This window comes from Artibeus jamaicensis, unplaced genomic scaffold, assembly GCF_021234435.1.
Source record: "Artibeus jamaicensis isolate MK-2021 breed Jamaican fruit bat unplaced genomic scaffold, CSHL_Jam_final contig_490, whole genome shotgun sequence".
In the NCBI taxonomy this organism is placed as follows: domain Eukaryota; kingdom Metazoa; phylum Chordata; class Mammalia; order Chiroptera; family Phyllostomidae; genus Artibeus; species Artibeus jamaicensis.
This window is the reverse complement of record NW_026521861.1, coordinates 11,455,377-11,478,592: the sequence shown is the minus strand read 5'-3', so window position 1 is coordinate 11,478,592 and position 23,216 is coordinate 11,455,377. Positions and strand designations below refer to the sequence as shown.

At 46.5% G+C, this 23,216-nt stretch overlaps 1 protein-coding gene across 15 annotated transcripts in view; it reads left to right on the top strand.

Moving 5' to 3' along the window:
- Nucleotides 1-23,216, top strand: part of ABLIM1 (actin binding LIM protein 1) — a 262,998-nt gene that overhangs the window by 147,072 nt on the left and 92,710 nt on the right. For all 15 annotated transcript variants that reach the window (XM_053668634.1, XM_053668628.1, XM_053668627.1 and 12 more), the window contains exons 3-4: nt 1,499-1,682; nt 5,282-5,391. In XM_053668634.1, coding sequence (XP_053524609.1) covers nt 1,499-1,682; nt 5,282-5,391 — 294 coding nt within the window. The remainder of the gene's footprint in view (nt 1-1,498; nt 1,683-5,281; nt 5,392-23,216) is intronic.

Sequence of the window (23,216 nt, the reverse complement as noted above, 5' to 3'; positions counted from 1 at the left end):
AAGGACGTCATAGCTGCAAGGTGTTGATCTGAACAAAGACTGATGAATCCACAGTGGAAAGCTTGTTGGTAGGTTCTGTGTCACCTTGACTGTCTTTAAGAGTTTGCAATCAGTGCTCTGGCCGGTGTGGTGGCCCAGGTGGTTGGAGCATTGTGCCATAGACCAAAAGGTTGCAGGTTTGATTCCTGGTCAGGGCACACACCCAAGCTGTGGACTTGATTCCCAACCAAGAGGCAACCAATTTCCCTCTCATATCGATGTTTTCTCTCTCTCTCTGTCAAGGCAATGAAAAAATGTCCTCAGGTGGTGAGGATTAAAAAAAGCTTGCAATTAGTAAACACTGATCGCTGAGGGTGGGAAAGTAGTTCCTTCAGCCAGGATCTTACTGTGATCAACACTAGTTCATTTACATGTGTTAGTGAGTCATGGGAACAGGAGGAATCCTGGAAGAGTTCTAGTAGGTCCTTAGGCAAACAGCGTAGTGACTGAACTCACCTGCTTCATACCCCAACTAGTGTCTGTCTCAGCTGCTTGCAGGAATAATCAAGAAGAATCCTGGATTCTTGGCCTAAGGCCCTTAATCATATGGGCATCCCACAGCCTTGGCATTTGAGGGGTTAAGATCGGAGGTTCCCAGCTTTGGCTGTTGCTTCCCAGTCCTTTGGCAGCAGACAACTTGACTCTCAGGCTTTGCTTTTGGACAAGTTCCTGCTGCCTCCTCTGGTCTTGTCTGAACACGTTGACCAGACCTAGCGCCTGGCGTCCTAGGCCTGCTTCTCTGCCCCGTCTGTGTAATCCACAGCTGCACAGGCTTGAAAGAGGCACCTAAGTCCAGACGCAGCAAAGCATCCCCTTTGCATGAACCGGGGTCCCGAACAGTGGTTTTATCTTCGGCACGTTCTGTTTTCTTTCCTCTTTTGACTGTTCCTTTTGATTATCTCACGTTCTGTAAGAGATAAATAATTGGCTTCTCCTATTTACTGCACAAAGAGAAAGCTATGGGAAAGTATTTCCAGAGTGTGAAAAAATAGATGTTGGACGTTTTCGCTACTGCTTTTCGTGGAGTGGGAATTTATTACTCAGCCTAGTAACAATCTTGGCTCAAACAAAGCAGTTGTGTGGGCAAGCAGTGGGTTCCTTTCCTAAACAGCACTGCCAGGGACAGCTTTGTTCGTAGCTGAGACAGCATGAACCAAGGGTATCTTTCCATCAAAGACTGTTTGATTATCTCTGAATCTCAGACATAACACGAAAGCCATTGAGACCTGGCCAATGGATTTTACTGGTATGAGATATTGCATAGCTCCCAAAGGATAGGAAACAAGAAGGGGAGGGAGGCAAGAGAGAGATCAGAGCCCAATAATAAATAGCTCTTTGTGTCAGTCCCCACCCCTAAGCCCAAACCACTGAGATCACAGAGTAAGTGAACAGCACACAGAGGGCAACTGCCCCAGCAGCTGGGCAGACGGTGACCAGATGTGAACTTGTCTCTCCACAGTGTGCGGCTGCGACCTGGCACAGGGCGGCTTCTTCATAAAGAACGGGGAATACCTGTGCACGCTGGATTACCAGAGGATGTACGGGACGCGCTGCCACGGCTGTGGGGAGTTCGTGGAAGGAGAGGTGGTGACTGCCCTGGGCAAGACCTACCATCCCAACTGCTTTGCTTGTACCATCTGCAAGTAAGTGAGGGACTCCTGGCAGAGGAGCGCAGGGTTCTGCTGCCGCAGCTCAGCGTGCACACCTTGAGCCTCCAGCTGTGCTTGGTCTTAAAATACCCTTCCTGATGTGTCCTTAAAATTCTTAATTTTTCTACCATATTATCTGTCTTGGTCAAAAAAGGTAATTTATGATGCCCTCTACTAAATAATAGGACTCATTCTGAGTAGCTTGAAACCCAGCCTGCGAGCCCTCTGGGTCTCAGACCCTTTTGAGCAGTGAAACACTGGGAGGAGACGACATAACTGATTCGAAAGATAAGACTTGTTTGGAAGTAGACGTTCTTGTGCGTGCGTGTGTGGGTGTGCACATGCATGTCTGTGAAGTAGTCTCATTTACTCTACAGCAAGAGTGGGCAAACTATGCTCCGGGTGAGACCTGAGACCTGTTTTTGTAAATGAAGTTTGATGGGAACACGGCCACACCCATTTATGAATGGTCCATGGCTGCTTTCAAACTACAGTGACAGAGTCGAGTAGTTGTGACAAAAGCCATAGGATCCACAAAGTTTAAACAAATATCCATGAGCTGGTATTTTGGGAGAAAAGTTTGTGGACACCTGCTCCCAGCTCATTTCTTGTCTCCAAGGGAATCTCCTCGCAGACCAGCTCGGCGAAAACAACCTGTCAGACACCAGGGAACTGTGACGTGTGAGTGGGGAACTGTGCTTTTGTCGTGTTGCTGTGAGTGCGGCCCATCGTGGAACATAAGGGGGATTTGACTTCTGTAGTGATGAGATTCACAACCAGGGTCAGCCGCTCTGCTGACCTGTTCTGATTGGACAGTCCTGGGAGTGTCGGGACAGTGGTGATGCTGTTCCATGTTGCTACACTTTCTAAAATCCACCGTGCAGAGAAGGTGTTTTGTTTTGTTTCTCAGCATTTCACATGTGTGAGCCAGAAAGATGTAGACTCTAGGGAGGTAAATTTAATTGTATGTAATTAATTAGCAAGATAATACTGATAGATGAATCATAATAAGATTCAGATGAAATATAATAAAATTATTTTAATAATTTTATAATGAGTAGCCCATTTCTCAATACATTTTTTAAAAATCGTTAACTAAAATTTTTTGATTAATGAACTGAAAATTGTTGTATATTTAATCAAAGGCAAACTGTCCTCTTGGCCCCTCCCTTTCCAGATGGCAGCCCACAGTCTGAGTGGCAGCCCAGGGCTGGCGTTCAGGAGCCCCTAGCTCCAGCCCTGCCTCCCAGGCTGACCTGAGACTTGTGTGAATGAACTTTTCCAAGGCGGTTGCCTCGTCTGTGACATGAGAGGCTGTGCTGGATGTGAGTGATTCACCAAACCCAGATGATCGTTGCAGTCTCCTTATGGAGCATCTCTTTAAAAATATCCATTTCTAGTCTTCCAAAAACAAAACAAAACAAAACCCCTCTCATGCTGATTTAGCTGTTTTTGGAGGGTTCCCCGGTATGATGCGACCCAGCCAGGGTGGAAGGCCCTGGTCCAGATAAACTCGAACAGCCCTCCTGATCCTGGCCCTGACACATCCTCGTTTTGGTTGGTAAGGATGGATGGACATTTATTAACAATAACCACATCTTTGGGCACTTGAGACAGCAGAGAGGTGCTCACTATTGCTGCTGCTACTGCTGAGTGACAGCATTTCTACCTGAGTCTGCAAATGTGTGCACACAGGGTGTAATTCATTTCACCCCCCCAGCAATCCTGTGAATCAGGAATTGGTATTCCTGTTAATGAGTGACTCTGAGTCTCAGAGGTTAAGGGACTTTCCCAGCCTAACGTTGCAAGGCTGGGATTTGAACTCAGGTTTCTCACACTACTTCCAGTTCTGTTTCTATTACAAACATGCAGATAACAGAACACAGTGAACCCCCATGGGCAGAGGACATAGGGAAGGGGGAAAGTACCTGAACAGGGTCATGTATGAAATGATAAAACTTAAAGTCCAGAAGACCTGGTCCTGTGATGAGAACTGGACTCCGGCTGGGTGTGTAGTAGGTCTGTACAGGATCCAAGTTTAAATATATAATCTTAGATTAGAGTCAGGGGCTGGACTAGGGTGAGGCAAGTGAGGCTCCTGGAGGCACAATTTAAAGGGGCGCCCACAGTGAGGGTTGTGCAGTGCAGGGTCAGCTCCTGAGGGTCGGGGCCTCCTTAAGTGCTGTGTTCTAGGTGCATCACTGGCCTCACCCAGCTCCCGGCCCTGACAGTGGCAATGAACCTGTGCTTGTGCTGTGGGCCCTCAGCTCTGATGCCCTCCTCACCGAGCAGTCTGGGGGCTCACTCAGGTTTATCGAGTGGGATCCTGCAGTCCTGCTGGCATCCAGCAGGGTGGGACTCTGATTATTAAAGACAGCATGTTCTGAGCTGGTGGGCACGACCTGCAGCTGCTGGTGGGCTGGCCTCCCTAGCTGATCAATCCAGGCAAGTCACCGGGCCTCTCTGGGCCTCATCTGAACAATGAAAGGAACACTGCAGCGCCTCCGCCCAGCATTTCTAAGATCTAGGGCTCCGAGCATTTACAACTCTCCTCCATGCCTAGCGCCAACCGCATTGATGGAGCTGCCTTTAGTCCGTTGTTACTTCCTGTATGTGGATCATAGTTAATTACCACTGCAGGGCAGCCGAAGGGCAACATAAGGGGGAGTAGCAGCTATGGAAGTAAAACTCGGGTCAGGAAGCTGACTGTGTCCGACCTAAAGAACCGCTCTGACTCAGAGGTGTGGGGTACTTTGCTCACGAGTTTCCCATTTCCAACCGACACAATCACGCATTTGAAAACTCAGGTTTGCAAAGATTATTGGCAAATCGCCCAAGTGCAAGTAAGTAGGCATGGAAACTCATATGGCTATTAATTAACGACTTCTTAAAAATGTTATCTACCTGCTGAACTGGAGAAGAAACTGATAACGTACACATAGACGGCAGTATCTTTTGCAAAATGCACTGTTACTAGTGAACATCTCATGTGAAAGGAATTTCTCTTTCTGAAGAGAAGCTCATAGTAATTTTTAAGCACATATATCTATAGCGTTGTCATTTTTCTCCGTAAGAGTCTGGGTCTCCCCCAGCACTCTGTTCAGGTCACCCATTCAGATGTCCCCAACTAAGTCTCATTCAGCATAATTTATCACATAGGTCTTGGGAACTGAACGAGTTAACACTTGACCCGTAACTGGTTCTCTTGGGACGGGCCTTAAGCCTGAATAGGAATTTGTGGCATTTAAAATGTTTCTTCATGAAGGACTTTCCGTTCGGAAAACGGAAAATTTTACTGTGTGTGCTCCGTGAGGGACTCATCTGAACACCCCCCGCTAGTGAGGAGAGGAGAACCACCCCCTTTTACTCTGCGGGTGCCCGTGGAAGCCGTGCGTTCTCCCTTCCCAAGCTGAGGCACGTTTGTTTGCTTGGACCGTAGCCATCGGGCTGGCCTGGGGAAGGTGGCATTTCAGATGTTTTGGCTGGTGCTCCTCCAAGAAGTGAATTGGCACTGGAGGGCAGCAGGCCGGAGGAATAAGGAACTGGAATGAAATTGCTGGAATAACCACAGAGCAATGTCTTTCTGTCTCCAGGCGCCCCTTCCCACCTGGAGACCGCGTCACGTTCAATGGGAGAGACTGCCTTTGTCACCTCTGTGCCCAGCCGATGTCGTCCAGCCCTAAGGAAGCCTCCTGCTCCAGCAGTAAGTGCCCGGCTCCCTGTTGACGTGAGCTCCTCACGGCCCCTGGGTGGCTTAGGCAGGTGCCTTCCTTTCTGTGAAACTCAGTTAGCTGAAGCCAAGAGTAATGCTATCCAGGGCATCTCTAGTTATAAAACATGCAGCCTTGATTAAAACCCATGCAGTAAAGAACATCTCCCTTACTGCAAAAAGACAAATAGAATTGGACACTAAACTGTGCCTCTTGACAGTAAATGAGGGACAAAGAGTTATAAAAACTTCACATTAGAAATTCTGTCTCCAGTCATGGAGGCTGAGATGTGAGAGCATCTGGTGGCAATGTGATTGCTATCTCTGTGTGTTAAAAACTGTCCCCACTGTGCCTAGGACACATGAGATGATCTATACTTTCCCTTAACGGATTCTTTTTTCTTTCTTACCCTTAAATAGTCTTTATTCACTGGGAAGGGTTCTGACCCTGAGCCTTTGGAGCGATAATGTGCTGAGTACCTACAATGTGCGTTGTTCATACCAGCAACACAGGCGTGGGCAGCACCCAGTCAGCATCCTCAAGAAACTTACTTTCTGGTGGCAGCAGATAGATGAGAAATGCACCCACAAACATATCTAACATGTGGAGAAAATTAAAGCAGGAGGAGGAAGGCCAAAGGGGCCGCATTTATGGGGCTCAGTCAAGGTGACACTGGGGAGCTCGCTGGAAAAAGCAGGACCACGCTATGTGGTGGTGGCATTTGTCATTCATTCTTCATGCAGGGCTTGTCTGACCCGCGGGAGTCAGAGAAAGCCAGCCTCCCCCAAATAGAAGGGTAGTGGTCCATTGCACTATCTTTTCTCAGGAAATAACAGTGAGCAGGTCAGTTAACCTTCAAGTGAGATGTATCCTGGACTCTGGGCATCAAACAAGGACACTTGACCTCCATCTCTTTCCCGGGGTTTAGGGAGTGGGCAAGGGGTTTGCTTTGGTTTTGGTGGATTTTGCCAGTTCTTGGGAGACCTGGGGGGAAAAAATTATGCCCTGCTGGTCTGAGCCCATGAGAACGAGACAAGCTACTTCTGCTGCGGAGGAATTCTGCGCAGTTTGTAACGGTGATTCCAAATCTTCCTGTTAAAGCAGAAGAATCCTGATGCCTGTTATAAATAGGAATGTTCTGACTGAAGCATTTGCATAGAAATTGGATTTTCACCATGGGGAGGGAAGAAGAAAATAAATGTTAGGGCACGTTATTCAATAAAACCGGGCCCTTAGCACAAGGATGTCTATGCCCTGCTGACGAATAACAGTGGCCTGGGTAGGACGATGGCTGAAAAGTGCTGTGCTCTTAGATGCTCAGTAGGGTTTCCAGTCCATCACTGTCCTCACCTACTCTGCCCCAAGCAGGCTGGGCCAGGAGAGGGTGACAGCATCGTGCCCTCCGCCTGCGAGAGGAGTGGCTGTGTCCTCAGATTCTGCGGAGTCCTTCAGTCCACCGATCTTTCTTGATGGGTGGGGAAGTTGAGGCCCGCGGGCAGACTCCAGTACCCAGACGTAAGGCCGGGCTAGGGGCAGGCCTCTGGGCTCCTGGTTTGGAGCTCTGTCTATTGTTTCATCTAATATTCCTCATCGTTTGGATTAGGAAACAAAAGTGGGATTTCTTTTTTTAAGAACTGGCAGGCAAATCAACCTGCACTGTTTGTTTATTTTTTTTAGGATTTTATTTATTTATTTTTAGAGAGAGGAGAAGGGGGGGAGAAAGAAGGACAGAAACATTAATGTGTGGTTGCCTCTTGCATACCCCCAACTGGGGACCTGGCCCTCAACCCAGGCACGTGCTCTGACATGCAAGGGAACTGAACCAGTGACCTTTCTGTTTGCAGGCCAGCACTCAGTCAACTGAGCCACACCCACCAGGGCAAAAGTAGGATATGTTTAAAGGTTTCCAGTCCTCTCCATCCATGCAATTTGGGAACCTGTTTCCTAGCCACAGCTCTACCAGAATGGTTATTCCTATTTTTATTAAACACTTTTTGTGCTTTTATATGGCATACAGGTTATGTAAATTAAAAAGAAATAAAAATTGTAACTGTAAAAATGTATCATACTCCAATTCACTGAATCTCTAATGGCAGATGTAGTACTTATTACTTGCGAGCATATTGTTAGCACAAACCATATTTTCTCCCTTGCTCCCTGCAACTGCCTTGATCAGTTCATTGTTATTTTCGACAAGTCCTTGTCTATTTAGGTGAGCACTCAAATAGAATTTATGGGGCCTGTGGGTGTGGGCATCTGCTAAAAAGAGAGCTCGGCAGTGTGGGTGTGCACATGCAAAACACCCAGACGACACAGGCGCACGGACACTCGAGCAAAGGAGTCTGAGCGAGTGTCTGAAATTCAGTGGAACATAATCAGAAAATATTCGGCCGTTATTGGTAATTCTTGAAGAACTGCTTTGTGCAGTGTTTTAAAACTGTCCTGATGTGACTTTGATTCTTTTTTTTTTTTAATATTTAACTTGGCAAAGCTTTCTGAATAAAAGCTAAATAAATGAAACTCTTTATTGATCATGTTCACAGAGCTGATGAGAGAGAACAGAGAGCCCGGTCCTCTTTTTCTTTGAAATGTTCTTTGAAAAAGGAACACACTTTTATGTCACATACTGTGGCCAGTTTTCCATAATCACTGAATAGCCAGTGAAGACAGCATGAGAGGGAGAGAAGAAGTGAGGAGAGGCGGGCAGAAGCCAAGTGATTTGTACGAAATAGTCTCTGTTCGAGCTTCCCAGACCGAGGCGTGGTTTCCAAGTCTCCAGCTCAGGAGCTGCCGTGTCTGCGTGGCTCTTACGGAGAGGCAACTCCCACTGAAGTGCCAGCAATGTCTCGGGCACTCAGATCTGTGCTTCCTTCCACCTTACAATCATTCTTCTAACCTTTACATCTATTTTATTTTCTTTCCCCCCTTTAATAGTTTTATTTTATTTAAATTTTTTGGGGTTCCAATTGTTTGTTGTTGTTCAAGTACAGTGGTCTCTATTTTCCCCTCCCCCCTCCCCCCACACCACCCATCTCTAACTCCCACCCGGGCTCCTCCCCCTCTTTGGCTTTGTCCATGTGTCCTTTATACATGTTCCTTGAAGACCCTTCTCCCCACCCCGTGACCCCCTCCCCCTCCCCTCTGTTCACTGTTCACATAGTGAACAGTATGTTCACATAGTAGTCGCTGTGTAGCAGGCACTGGGTGACTGGTCTAAAATTTTCAACACACTTAAACCTCATTGCTCTGCGTCGGTATGAAAACTCTCCCCTTTTCACAGATGAAGAAACAAAAGGTCACAGAGGTTAGATGATTTGCACGAGTTTACACAGACACTGAGAGGTAGCTAGAGCTGGGACACAAACCCCAGCTGTCTGCCTCCAGGTGCCATTACTGTCCCTGACACTGATTTGACAATGGAGATATCGCTCTCTGGTTTTCGAAGTTGGAAGTTCCGAGCCTCGGAGCAGTGACCTGACTGGGCTGCGCAGTTCCACTTGTCCTGCCTCCGAGGGCTGTGCACTTTCTAGCTGCCGCAGTTGCCTCCCTGCTGGAGCAAGGTTCGGTGAGTGGAAACCATCAGGAAGTTTTTCATGGAAACAAACAACTGCAATTGAGGATAATTGCCCCTGGATTGATTAAAACTTGCTTTCTAATGCAATTTGTATTCAATAAGCAATAGCCATTTTGTAACATGGAGATGATAGTAAGTTACCTTACAGGGTTGTAATGAACATAATTAGATTGCTTTAACTATTAATAAAAAAAATCAGAGGCCCTGGCTGGGTAGCCAAGTTGTTTAGAGCGTCATCCTCACACACCAAGGCTGTGAGTTCGATCTCTGGTCAGGGCACAGACAAGGAGCAACCAAGGAGTGTGTGGGTGGGTGGAATAAGAGATCTATGCTTCCCTCTTCCTTCCCTTCTCTCTCTAAAAATTAATGAATAAAATTTTTTAAGTTTTTTATTTTTTTCAAATTGCTTATGTCTAGCTGATCCATACTTTGGAAATAAAATGTATGTTCAGGAGACATTACACTCTACCAGAAGGTTGCATACACTCCTCTAAAGCTTAATTCCACTCCTTTCTCCATGTATTTGCCCTTGAGCGAGGGACTGGATTCCCACGGGTTAAGAAGCCGTGTGAGGGGGAGTCTCTGTGTGTGGCAACCTGGAGCGTGGGGAATCGGGTTTGGATTGTCATTTCCTACGTGACTTCTGTCTATTTCAGGCACCTGAGCAGGAGTGGGCTGCAGTCTACAATCACCCTTTCCATTTCAAAGGGTGTCTGACTAGCGCCTGATTGTGCGTGGGTTGGGTGGATTGACGCAAGGCACACCCACAGCTCAGTACCTCCAAACCTGCCTTCTTCTCGCTCCCCGCCCTGGAAGGCACTGCCATCATTCTTACTGCCTTTGGAACTCCTGCAGGTATCGGCATGAATGTCAATCATTTCAGATACTCACGTGCCTGTGTTCAAAGGGGAGGAAGAATTTTTCACTTGTTTTACTTTTCTAGTTGATGCAAAGCTTTTAATATTTACAAGGTCATTTTTCTTTTACCTTCATGGTCTCTCAAAAAAAATCATTTGCTGGTTGAGTGGGACTGACTTGTCTGCCAAGGCTCCTAACGATAAACAGGTGAAGTATTAATGATCCGATGCCGGCGTCTGACCGCCTGGGTCGGGTCCCAGCTCTGCCGCTGGCTGGCAGTCTCTTTCCCATTCCATCCTCTACTTCCTCATCTGCGAAATGGGGTGGCGATAGGTACCTACCTTGTAGGGCTAAGTGAGTAAATGCATGCTGTATACTTATAAAACAATAACTTACTGCTCAGGCACTGATTTCCAAATTTTTCCGTGGACAGTCCCTACTTTTTGTGACTCTGCTCTTTTCACTCTCCCATTGATCGTAGCTGTCTCTATCTGCTCATGGCTTGATTTTCTGCCAATATAAAAGCCAATGATGGTCTGAACACATCCACCAGCCATGGATGGCTGGAGTTTGACTTACATGATATATTTGATGGCAGGGTGTCCCAAAACAGAGTGATCCCCCCCTTCTTTAGCCACAGTCTTCCTGTAGGTCAGGATGGCAGAGGGGGGTGGGCAGGGGCCAACTAAAGAGTGTGCATGTGATCCGGATAGGTTGGTGGCTGGTTCTAGTTCCACTTCTCCCACTTCCAGGCTGGGAAGAACTCAATCTCTCTGTGCTCCTGGTTCTTTGTCTGTAAATGGGAAACAATAATAGTTTCTTCTCAATGGGTGAGGCACATCTGTATATAGATGCACATATAGTAAGCCCATCTGTGTATTAGCCCTGGTTCTCTAAGGAAGTTACAAGACCAGAACTTGAGCTTGGAGATATTTAGAATCAGAAAGGAATGAAGGGAGAGGGATGGTACAGTGGTTTAGATTCTGGGCTCTACCTTTCAGAGTGCCAGGGTCAAGTCCTAGTCCTCCCTCATTAGCCATGCAGCCTCGGGCAAGGTGTTCGAAGTCTCACCACCTCAATGTCCTCATCTAAAAGTTGGAAAATAGTTACTTCCAAGGGCTGGTTTGAGAATTAAGTGAGACACTGCATGGGAGGAGAGGATACTTGGAAAAGCAGTGCAGGGGGAGACCCCAACAGCTTTGTTATTCCATGTCCTGAGAAGTGAAATTGGAGAGAGGGTGACGGGGCTGGGTCTCAGGAGGCCCCGAGGAGTTTGGCAATGTCGAGCTGCTGGGGACGGTTTTTAGAGGGTGACCAGATGAAAACAATGTTCTAGGAAGATGAAGGTGGTGATGGTGATCACAGTGTGCAAATTAGTGATCATCAGCGATTGAGGTCAGGGAGAACAGATGAGGAAGATGAGTGAAAGAGCACATCAGTGAAAGAAGATGGATGCTGTTTGCACATTCAGCACACATTTCTGTGGGCACCTGCTATGTTCCAAACACCAACCCAATCCTTTGTTACACACTTAATAGACAGCTATGGACATACTGAATTTTAATCATTTCAAGGTGCCCACCTCCACCACCAAGACAATGAACTCACTGAATGTGAAGACCCTGTTGTCTTCTCTCTTGTACAAGCACATGTGTCCGGCACATAGAGCTCTAGACCAATGTTCTGGAAGCTGAGTCAAAGCCATCTCAACATGGCTAATGACGGTCTTCTCTTCTTAAACACGTTTAAGTGTTTATTGTCAAAGAACAATACAAAGATTACAGAAAAGTGCAAAGGAGGATGTAAAAATCCCTGAACTGTCATCACCAAAGTTCACCTCAATCAACATTTTGGTGCACATTCTTCTGGACTTTGCTTGAAGTGCTATAGAAGTGTATACAATTCTACGCAAATTCTTCCTGGCGCATTTTGCTCACACGTCTCCTTGTCAAAAATCATGTATTATTTTGAGTGACCCACAAAGGCCGAAAGCCTTGAATCTGCAGAGGCCCCCCTGCGACAGGGCCAAGGCCGCGCCCTGCATTCCCAGTGCAGCAGTTGTGCCCACGGGTTAGTGCTGTGAGTGTTTATTGCTTTGACCAGACTACGAACTGCTCCGTGACAAGGGCTCTGTTTCTTTTGAATAGCACTGCGCACTCAGCAAGTGCACAAATGTTCATTTAGCCAGCGAACCGATGCCATCCCCGCAAAGCCGTGAGGACGTCGACCCCAGCTCCCAGCTCCGGGATGTGGGGGTCCGACCACCACCTGAATGATGGTCCCTTCTGTGGTCTTGTCACATTACACAGAGACAGACAATGTGAGAGGAAAGGTGGAATGGCATGCTTCAACTTTTATTTTTCTCTATCTTATTTATAAGCTTTTCCCCTTGTGTCATAAAAGGGAAGCTGGTTACTGCTTCAGATAAATTTGTCGGTGACAGAATCACAAGTTTTTTCTTTAAAGCAGAAATGTCAGGGAATGTATTTCCCCACCTCTGAGTATGACATTGGAGGGAGACCTCACCTCTCTGGGCATTGAGGGTGCCAGCCCCTGGCGTGGCAGCTCCAATATTGTCCTGCTAGGTCGGAGTGAGGTTTAGAGTTTACAGAGTAGGGGGGATAAGTGGTAATGGGGAAAATACAATAAAAATAAAAGCAATTATATGGTAGGCAGAGGTTTATTGCAAACAGACAAGTTATATTGCAAAAGGAACATTTATATTCAGATTTTTCAGACCGAAATCCATACCAATTACAAGCCAGACATCAAGATCCCAGAGCATCAGTTTTCTCAGAAGTGTTATCAGCAGATGAAAAGTTAATGGTATTTTGTTATTTGCTATTTTGTCTCATTAGAAATGCCTCTTCGTATGGAGGCCCACACCTTCTAATAACTTATCAGCGAAACTAGAATTTTAACAATTGGAACAGCCATCATTCCCCAGTTCACTTTTAATTTTTCAGTGGCAGTAAAGATTTAGCTGCTTGCAGGACTGCTGTGCATACCTGTAGTTGGATATTGCTATTGAGTGTCCCAGAAGGATGCTGAGAAATTGCTGTTTGTACTTCTCTCCAGCAGGGAGGAAAGAAGTGGCTAGGAGACAGGAAGGAAAGGAAATTATTTTTACTATATGAAAAAAAAAACTTGTAACCACATGTATGTATTACCTATTTAAAACCAAAGTACTAAATAACATAATGTGAATTTTACAAAACAAAAGGCCCATTCTTTCCAGACTGAGGTTTCGGGGCAGTTTGCCCTTGCTATGACCTTCAGCCACATTCATATTAGGTGACCGGTCACATGATGAGCATGCAAAACTGACATGCTCCCCCTTCTTTCCTTCTTCCTATCTTTGGAATAGAGTGAATGAGCTGATGCTTGCTAATGACCACCGAATCTGAGAAACTGATGCAGAAATCAAGCCTGATTTCCTCTTTGGCAAGAGCCGGGTATGCTGGGTGACAGTAGCCAGTTAAAGATTAATTATGAAACCCTTCACTCGGTTAAAGTTCACAACTAAATTAGGGAAATCAGTGCAAGAACAAGAACGTTGCAGTTTTTTTAAAGTTGAGGTAAAGTTCACCTAACATAAAACCACTTTAAAGTGAACATTTTAGTGCATTCATAATGCATGTACGACCACCACCTCTGCCTTGTTCCAAAGCACTTTCATCCCCCCAAAGAAAGCCCCGTACCCACTAAGCATCCACTCCCTCTCCTTCCCAGCCCTGACAACTACCAGCCTGCTTTCTATGTATTTACCTATTCTGGATGCATCCTATAGATGGAATCATACATATGTGGCTTTTTATTTCTGGCATCTTCCATGCAGTGTCATGTTCTCTAGGTTCATCCAGGTTGTGGTGTTTATCTGTATGGCCTTCCTTTTTCATTGCTGAATAATATTCCATTGTACAGATAGACCACAGTTCATCCGTTCATCTGTTCATCGACATTTAGTTCATTTCCATCATTTGGTGAACAGCACCGCTGCAAACATGCTTGTACAAGTGTTTGTTTCAGTCTCTGTTTGGGGGTTTTGGCACAGTGTTAAGAAAGGTTTGCTGAGGACTGTTCCAAATCTTAAAGGCAGTGGCCCCCAGTTTTCTGAACCTGGAGCTGCTTGGCCCGTGTCCCCTGGTGTTCACAGAGTGCCGGGTTGAGGCGTGGGTGCCACTGAATGCCCACTGGGGGACTGCAGGTAGCAGCCTTTATCTGGGGCACCCTTCTTTCTTCCCCCCTTGTTTGCTCGCTCTCCCACTCTTCCTTCCTCTTTACGTCCGTCTTCCTGCTCTGCTGCGGCCATAGATTGAGTAGGGGACCACGTCAGCACAGCCTACTGGCGGAAGTCTTGCCCCAACTTTTCCAAACACTGTCCAGAAACAGATCAAAAGGGCTCAGGACTCAGGCTTTGAGTTTAGGACTCAGTGGTACAGTCTTCCTGCAGAAGTATGTGTAACAATTGCCCTTTTGAGGGGTGGCTCAGGCATGGAACAATGTTTGCGAGGGGTGTCTGGATTACACATTATATGCAGAAAGGAGAAGTGCTCCAAGCCCACGGAGAAGTGCTGGACGAGCCATGTGCTATGTGGATGGTCGCTTGCCCTGTCCTGGGAGAAGCCCCCTGGCAAGACCACCTCGCCCATTGAGGTTACGGGGGAACTTGTCACCCACGCAGGTTGAAAATCAGTATCCTTGAAGCCACTTTGAGACCTTAGGCTTTTCTGAGGGCATCTCGTGATTGGGTGGTGCTTGGCTTTGTTTTCATAGCTTCCCATCTTCCTCTTGCTGTCCTGGTGGCATTTGTAGTCAAAAGAGAATCCCACTTCTAATCTCGGGACAATCCCTGGGATGTGTGCATCATCAGAAATGATGCTGAGCAACCACAGTGGACAAATGCAGACCGAGCGTGCAGGGGAAGAGCCAGCAAGGCAACGATCCTCTGGGTCTGTCCACCAGCTGGGCTTTCAAAACTGTTAGCTGGGCATTTTGAAGTTGTGAGTGTACTTACTGAGATAACGGTTTATTCCATCCACTAGCCTCTTCTTTTAATCATAGTTCTGAACTCATCCGTGTGAACACACTCAGAGTTCCTTTGGTAGGACTTGGAACCTGAAAATCAGAGCAGGTGACAAAAGAGTGTTAAGGTTTTACACCAATACTTTTCATTTCCCATCAAAGACTCTCCATTGCATCCCAGTGAAATACAGGCTTGTTATTATTTTCATTTGTCATTCAGGGAAATGGAAAAGATGCTGATTAAGAGATTCGTTTGCAAGGCAGTAGATACTGTCTTTAAGCAGATACTGAAGTTCTTAGCTCCTAACCAGTTTTCAACATCCTTTTTAAAGTATACGTTCTGCTCCATAAATGTATATTCTCAATACGTGGCATCTTTACTCTGTGTAAGTTGCCCGTATCCTTCACCCTGCTCCAAGCAAGCCTCCCTCGGTCCACCAGCAGAAGCTGCTGCCTTCACGCCTTGGTGCTGCCGCGTTGGTGGGCCAGGCAAAGCCATCCTCCAAGGGCAGCTAGCGGAGCCTCAGGCGATCAATTCTAATGCTTTTGGGTGGGTACCAAGTCTAATTCTTTGATGTTCGCCCACATGCCTAGCAGCATTAGCCATGGGGATTCCTGCTTAATAACTTCATAATCAATTAGGAAGAGAGGAAAGGCTTGGCTCCTTTTCAGTTCCCATTCAGATTCTAATTGTGAACAGGGGGAAGAAAAACACACCAATCCTGGCTAAAGGGGAGAGCGTCTTAACCTTGAAAATCCCTAATCCTCCCAACAGAATTTTGTGAGCACTGGTTTAGGGATCAGAACTGGACATTTCCGATGTGTGCATGGTCTACACTTATAAAAAATCATGACCAAAGTAACCAAAATTCTGTAAATAGGCAGGATGTCCACTTAACTGAAATTCTGTGAGTACATGGACAGTCTTGAAAAGGAGGAAAGGTCGGCTCTTTGCCACACGTGAAATGATAGAGGACTCGGGACACGGCCGTGGCCGGGCCGCCCCTGCACCGCCCTGGGGAAGGCTGGTCACCTCTTGCTGTCGTAGCCCATGCAGACCTGTTGTTGTGCAGTGTTTGTGTTCCAAAGACAACAAGAACCTGCCTTAAAATAGCAGGTCAGAGGCCGCCCTGGCTGTGCAGCGCCTGCATCGTGACCATCAGGACAGCAAAGGGAGCAACTGACTTAAGCACAGGGCCCGAGGTGATTCTGGAAAGTCTGGTTCAAGGTTACATAGTCAGCAACCCATAAACCTCTTAGAAAGATTCTGGGCCGCTGTTCGTGAATCTGAGAGATGAATTGTTGGTAGTATGGAGACCCCTTTGGCCACAGAGTGGCAACTACAGCATCTGCCAGAATGTTCTGACCCCTCCTCCTGCCCCCGTCCCCAGTATTTGTCTTGTGATGTCATACTGCTTTTTTGGCTAATAGCAGCATCAGATTTCAGAAGTTAAAAAAAGTCCCTTTAAAGACTAACTCTTGGAAAGCGCTTAGCCTAACGTATTAGCAGTTTCACATCCTTTTTGTCCTCTACCTATTCTTTCTTTCTGGTTTTATTTTCTTGTCTCTTCTTATGGTGACCCCACACCTGGGTATTGGCCAAGGCATGCCAAAAAAGAAATCTGTGGGCTTATTTCAGTGGCTTGGTTTAAAGTTCCTTTTTAAAAAATGGACTGTGGCCAGGCAGTGTTTGTGAACTCACACGTGTCTGCTTTGGAGCTGACAACACTGAAGAGCCCACGTGGAGGTGAGAGAAAGTCAACATTCAACCAGATCCACGGGTTAGATCGGCGTTCTTATCACTACTCCATGATGTGGTCTCTTGGCCAAGGAAAGGTTTTTAAATACCCAAATCCTTTATACCTTAAAGAGGTTAAAATTCGAGGCCAATTCTTATGGATTTTTCTTTAATCCATAGGTTGCAAACTGAAGGGCCCACAAAAAAGGCCAGGCTGGTCACATGGGTGCACTCAGTCAGTGCAGTGTGACAGGGGGCATCTAACCTGTGGGGCAATGCAAACGCTAGCAGACAAGAACGTCTGTCCTGTAGAAAGTGGGCCACTACTGTGTGCCCCCAAACAGCAGTCCCCAGGGAGGGATCCGTGTGTCTGAGGTTAATCTGACAGGTGTTGAAGGCTTGCATGTAAGGCAGCTTGTCACCCTAAGGGACTCTGACCCACGTTCAGGTCACGCCCCCTGTGTCCCTGCTTTCTCTCTCTCTTGGATGGAGCATCTGTTCTCTAGCGTTCTAGCTTCACCATTTTATCACACAAGATAATGCACAATCCAGGTCCTCTTGAAACAGTTGAAGGACGAGATATGATGTCATTACATACAGGACCTCGAGTTAGCCAAACCGTGGAATGGAAATTTGTTTTTTGCCTTCCTTCAAGCTCCCTAGATTGAGTCCTAGCCAGGCATCAAGTGCCTTGAGTTAATAGTCTATTAAAAGGACACCACTTGAATATTTCATAGGGTCTCCAAAGTCTTACTCCACTTTCTATTAATAACAACCTAAATCTGAAATGAATTCATTTCTATTTATTTTTCATTTGCGTGTATAGCTATGAACTTATGTGCTAATCTTTGTTGATGACAAATAGATTTTCCTTTTTATTGTTATTTATAAAAAAGGATTTCAGGGAAAGCTTGAACTTTCTGGAACTTCTGTGGACAACAATTTTAGTACTGAAACCTGATTTTTTTTTAATTCTGAATTTTTAAAATTTTCCAGTAAAGGAAGAAAATGCTCAACTGATTCAAAAATCTCTACGGACATTTTCTTTTAACATCTTAGTATCTCAGAAAGCATCAATTAAAAAGGGAAAGTCCCTCTCTGGTGCCTTTTATGATTTACATTATTTTCACAATAACTCTCTAACTTTATAGCTTTACCCTCCACTGAGCCTTGTGCCCGAGTTCCATCACGGCTGTTTTTGCCCTTTGACCAGTGGAAGAGCCAATAACCAGGGAAGCGAGCCCAAGAGTAGAGGTTTTAAACGCATGGAAGCCCAGAAGCTGTAGCGGACTGGGTTCAAGTGCACCTGAGCACAGTAGCTTCCCACTCTGCAGTTAACTGGACACTGTTGATCCGCGTGGCTCATGCACAGCCTGGTGGTCCACCCTGGGCCTTAGTTCCCAAGTATAAAAGGAGGCATTTCCATCAAATGGTCTTCAGGGTCTCCCTGGCCCTCAAGTGGTCTGTGACCTGTAGAACACAAGTAATCACTGCCCTTCCAGCTTAGCAGGAGCCTGAAGAGTGGACTGAGACAAGGGGAGTGCGAGACCTTTCAAAAGTTAAAAGCAGAGTAGTAACAATAATAATGACATTCTTCTGAGGATGATCATGATTATGGAACCAGGAAAAGCAAAATGCTCTCCCTAGAGGCTGACAGTGGGCCGTGGTGACGTGTGAGAGGAGAGGAAATGTGTGTTGTATGAGATTGTTACAACCGTGAGAGGAGCAGACAGACGCTGAGTGTTTACTGCGTGCCTGATACTCGCCTTAGTGATTTCACACGTTCTCTCCAGTCTGCATAACAGCCCCGGAAGGTGGGGGTTGTTAACCTGCGCATTTCACAGATGGGGAAACTGAATTCCAGGTGCTGCCCAGCTTGCCCACGGTCCCTTGGTTCAATGTCAGCGCTGGAACTGGACACCAGGTTTCCTTGCCTCCGAAGCCTTTCATTGCACTTGGTGTGTAGAATTGGAGGACAATCAATGTATAAAATGGGCCAAAACGAGGAAGAATCTTATTCTCTCCTGTTGCTGCTTTTATTATCCTCTTTCAAAGCTCCCTTTCCTACCCTTAATATTATCTTAGGTGGATCCCATAGCTCTCTGGTGACTACAGCTCTTAAAAGTCCAGTCTAGCTGAACACTTTATCCTCACGTCTGCTTCAGACCTGGACCCTGTTCCCAGCTCAGGCCCAGCCCAAACTGGAGACCTGCAGTGAGGAGGGGGCCAGGCCTCTTCTTGGATCCTTTCTTTACTCCCTTCCTATCCAGCTTGTGGCCCCTCGGGGGTCCGGGCCAGGAGGAGGGGATTCAAGGTAGAAGGGAAAAGGTGTAACTGTCATCAATGGGCTTCTCTTTTAGCTAAAACAGGCTGCTTTTTTTTTTATGGGGCACATTTTGAATTCCTTGACAAAAGCAAGCAGTTTCTGGTGGCCCTGCTGTTGTAAATCTGCTCTCCCCTTCCCAGCATCAGGCCCTGCTCCCACCTGGTCTCCTCATAGCCAGGCCCCTTTCTCAGGTGTTCATGCAGGATACTCGGGCATGGGTACCAGTCACAGGACCCAGCTGCATCCCCAGTGAGCCAGACAGTGGAAGTGCACACCATTCCCACTTCTGTCTTCCCCTTAACCTGCCGGCCAAGGGGCCTCCAGCAGCTTTCTGTGTTGCAGATCTTCCAGATTCAGCAGGCTCCAGACTTCCGGTCCATGAAAGCTTCCCAGCTCTAGGACACTCTACTCGATGTGTCCCGGGAATCTAATGTCAAGCTTCTCTGGGATCCCTGGACAGCCCTAGAGCCTGAGGGTCCCCATTTACTAAACATCTAAGTAGGGAGCAGGAGGCCTAGCTCTCTCCTCTCAGGGTCCTCTGATCCCTTCACACAGGGAAGGGAACACCACCATGCCCCCGCTGTGTGGACGGCTCCCTGCTGACTCCTCTCTGTACCGTTTCAATTTCTGATCTCCGAGGTAGGTGGGCAGTAGTGGCTGAGAGTGACAAGTGGATTCTACTCTCTTTCAGTAAATCTGGCAAGGGTAGTCCCAGCGCCCTTCTTTGGGAGATTGAATATGCAGCACTATCTCAGGCTCTCAGACCATAGCCCCAAATTCCACGATGCTAGGAAAAGTCTCATTTCGTATTCTGGTAGCTTTGATCCCAGCAGGGTAGCTACTCTGACGGGTGATTTCCTCCTTCATTCATGGCTCTAGGTAGGAGGGGAGCGTGCAGGCCTGAGAAGATGGGGATGAATGGGAATTTAGTAACCACATGGGCCTTTTTCCAGAGTTCCAGGTCTTCAGCCTTCTTCTCCAGAGAGGCAGCTTCATAGAAGAGAACATCTTTGTGGCCCTTACTCTTCCCAGATGGGAAATTCTAGGAAGCAGAAATAGTTCTCAAGGAAAGCGTAGGTATTCAGGCTGATGGACCCTAAGTGCCGCCCAACTGATGACATCTTTCCTAACTTTTCCAAGTTAGGAAAAGTTTCCTTCCCGAGGGCCATTTGTCACTTTCTTCAGCTTAAATAATTTGGAAGCCCACGTATCCATGGCTCTATGCAAAAAATATATATATATATGTATATTAAAGGAGACAGGCAGGTCCCTGTTACCGGGGATGTTTATATTGCCTTCGAACAGAGTGATAGACATGCGGAGTCAGGCCTGTACATGGATGTTGGTTTGACTTGACTCCTCGTGTCGAGAACGAAAGGCTGGGGGTGGAGTGCTGAAGGCTGCTGTTGACCTTTTCTTTTCTCACGTTTGGTAATGCTTTGTCCTTTGCTAGTGGGATGGATTTCCTTGACGCTGCCCCATATTCACCTCTTTCTGACTTTGGTGATAATTCCAGTGCCAATCACCAGCTTTCTATATTTATCAGCAGCTGCTTCAGTGATGTGGAAACAATTTTCTCAACAGCTGAAAATATGGAGATGGAGCATGGGTGTGCTGTTCTTAACAAAGGAGCTCAGCTGGAATGAGCATGGGAGGGGCGGACCGTCAGCCAAATCTTTCTGTCTCTGCACCTCTTTTCCCCTTTCCCCCAAACGTCAGGCTTACATGGACAATATGGTTCTGTCCAGAGAGGAATGAATGGGTAGCCCCTGTGGAACACACCGGAACGCTTTGTATCAGCTGGTGTGGGCCAGTGGCCTCCATTCTAGGAGGTGGTCTTTGCTGATTGGCATTTTAAGATTTGGGGTGTGGAGGCTCATCACAGCCTCTTCTTCCAGCCCAGCCTCACCTGCTGGCTGGCTCTAGGCAGTCGCCATTCAGTGAATGCTTCTCTGTAAACCATTATCAAAGTCAGTTGCAGAACGCCTATCCTCTGGGGACATTGCAGGGCCTGGAGGGTCGCAGAAGTCCAGGTCACCACCCATGCGTTCGAAGCTTCCTGACTTCCAGGCACTGTGATTGGTAGCACATCTCTAACGCCCCCACACGGTGCCCGGTCCAGCAGAAGCCCTCTGTGCAGAATGGTCAGAGAGGCTGTCGCTGCCCCCAGACCGTCTCAGCTGCTGTCACCTCTGGGGCATCTGGGCATCTGGGTGCTTGTAGAGGGAGCAAGGCTTTGAGTCAAGAAACCTGGTTTTTAGCCCCAGTTCTGCCCCTACCAGGGAAAGGGGAACCACATTGAATGCCCAGGATGCGCCAAGTGCTCTGAGTGTTAGCAAAGCACTTTACAGCTCAGGGTCTCTCCTCTTACAGCAAATCCAGGAAGTCAGTGTTTCACAGATGAACAGGTGAGAGTTCAGAGAGAGTGATTTACCCAAGTCAGTGTCCAAATCTTCCCAGTCCCATAGCCCATCTCCTCACTGTCCACGTGCCTTCCATCTCCCCAGACCTCTCCTGGGCGCAGGGCAGGCCTCGAATAGCTCTGCCAACCACTCCGAGCCCAGCTGTCTGCAGGTGTAGAGTTGAAAAGCCATCTCTAAGGTTTATTTTTGACGTTAAAATATTTTATCAGCAAGCCATCTTCCTTGCTATTTTAAATCTTTACTGCCACCTACTGGTCATGCTGTAATCAGACTCATAAAGAAAAATTTGAGTTTCAAGTTGGATTAAAATCTGCCAATTCATTTTACATACACACTGGGTTCCTAACCTTTAAAACGTATGTTTGTGAACACATGTTATGGTCTTCCATTTTAACTATAAAGTAAACTACTAGATGTGAGATCCCCTTTATAAGATTTTTGGTGAGATGCTGGGATACACATAAACCCCAGCTTTAAAAATATATGTGTAAATACTTTATGAGCATCTGATATATACTCAGCTTATTGTGGGCTATACATAAAGCAATTCAAACCTACAATATCTATAACTTATATAGCAGATATATTTTCCACTTTATAAATATTTATTTGCTCATTTATTTACATTCACATGGCAAAAAAAATTAAACAGCACAGAGGATGTGAAGTGAAAAGTTAAGTCCTCTCTCACAGAGAGAGGTATCTTAAGAGTTCTTTTGTTTTCTTATCCTCACCTGAGGACATTTTTTCACTGCCTTTAGAGAGAGGAAGAGAGGAAGAGAAACACTGATGGGTTTCCTCCTATACACCCAAACCAAGGGTCGTAGGCCCCCGGACTGGCTGAGGATCGAACCTACAATCTTTCAGTTACAGGACATTGCTCCAACCAATGAGCCACACCAGCTAGAGCAGAATTCTTATGTTTTTTCTTTTAAAGAAATGTTCTGTTCATATACAAGCATGTGCAAACACACATATACTTGGACATCTTTCCATGTCCAGAAACAAATCTACTTCATTCTTTTTAACAGCACATAGTTTTCCATTATCAACTACACAATAACTAATTTCACTAGTTCCTCATTAAGGTCCATAGAGGCTATCTTCAGTTGTGTTACAAAAACGCTTTGGGGGATGCATGTATATTCTTCAGGGAACACACAAACATACACACACTTTTTACAGATTCATTGGTAGAATAAAAATCTTAGGCATGAAATTTCTGGGTCTAAACTCATGTTAATACCCACTGACCAGAGATCACCAGAAACCATCTGTAGTAAAAAAAAAAAAAAAAAAAAACTTGGCTTTCTTAAGTAGGGAGGCCACCAGCCCCTCTGTGTGGGGTCTGGAGGAGCTGCAGTAGGGGCGGGGCTTGTGTGGGGTGATGTTAGGGAGGGTTCCTGGTGGCGGTGGCGGTGGCGGGAGCAGCTCTGGTCTGGGTGTCGTCAAGAAGCAGGGGCAGGTCGGCTTTTCTAGGAGAAGAAAATTAAAGTGGGTTAGAAGTATCATTAGTAAATGAGTCTCCATCAGAAGACCACATTTTGTGTTCCCAGCGGCCTGGTGTGGACATTGCTTTATTTCTCGGGTGCTTTCTGTGATCACTTGGGGACAATAGTGCTTTTTTTTTTCACTTTCTTGGGTACGCCAGTTTTAAATGTTTGTAGACGTTTAAGTTGCTTTTTAAAAGGCTGCGGTGCCCCCATTCTTGTGGCTCAGTGGGTTGGGCATTATTCTGCAAACGGAAAGGTTCAATTCCTGGTCAGGGCACATGGCTGGGTTACAGTTGCAGGTCAGGTCCCTACCAATCAATGTTTCTCTCGAACATCGATGTTTCTCTTCTTCTCTTTCTTCTTCTCTTCCCCTCTCTCTCA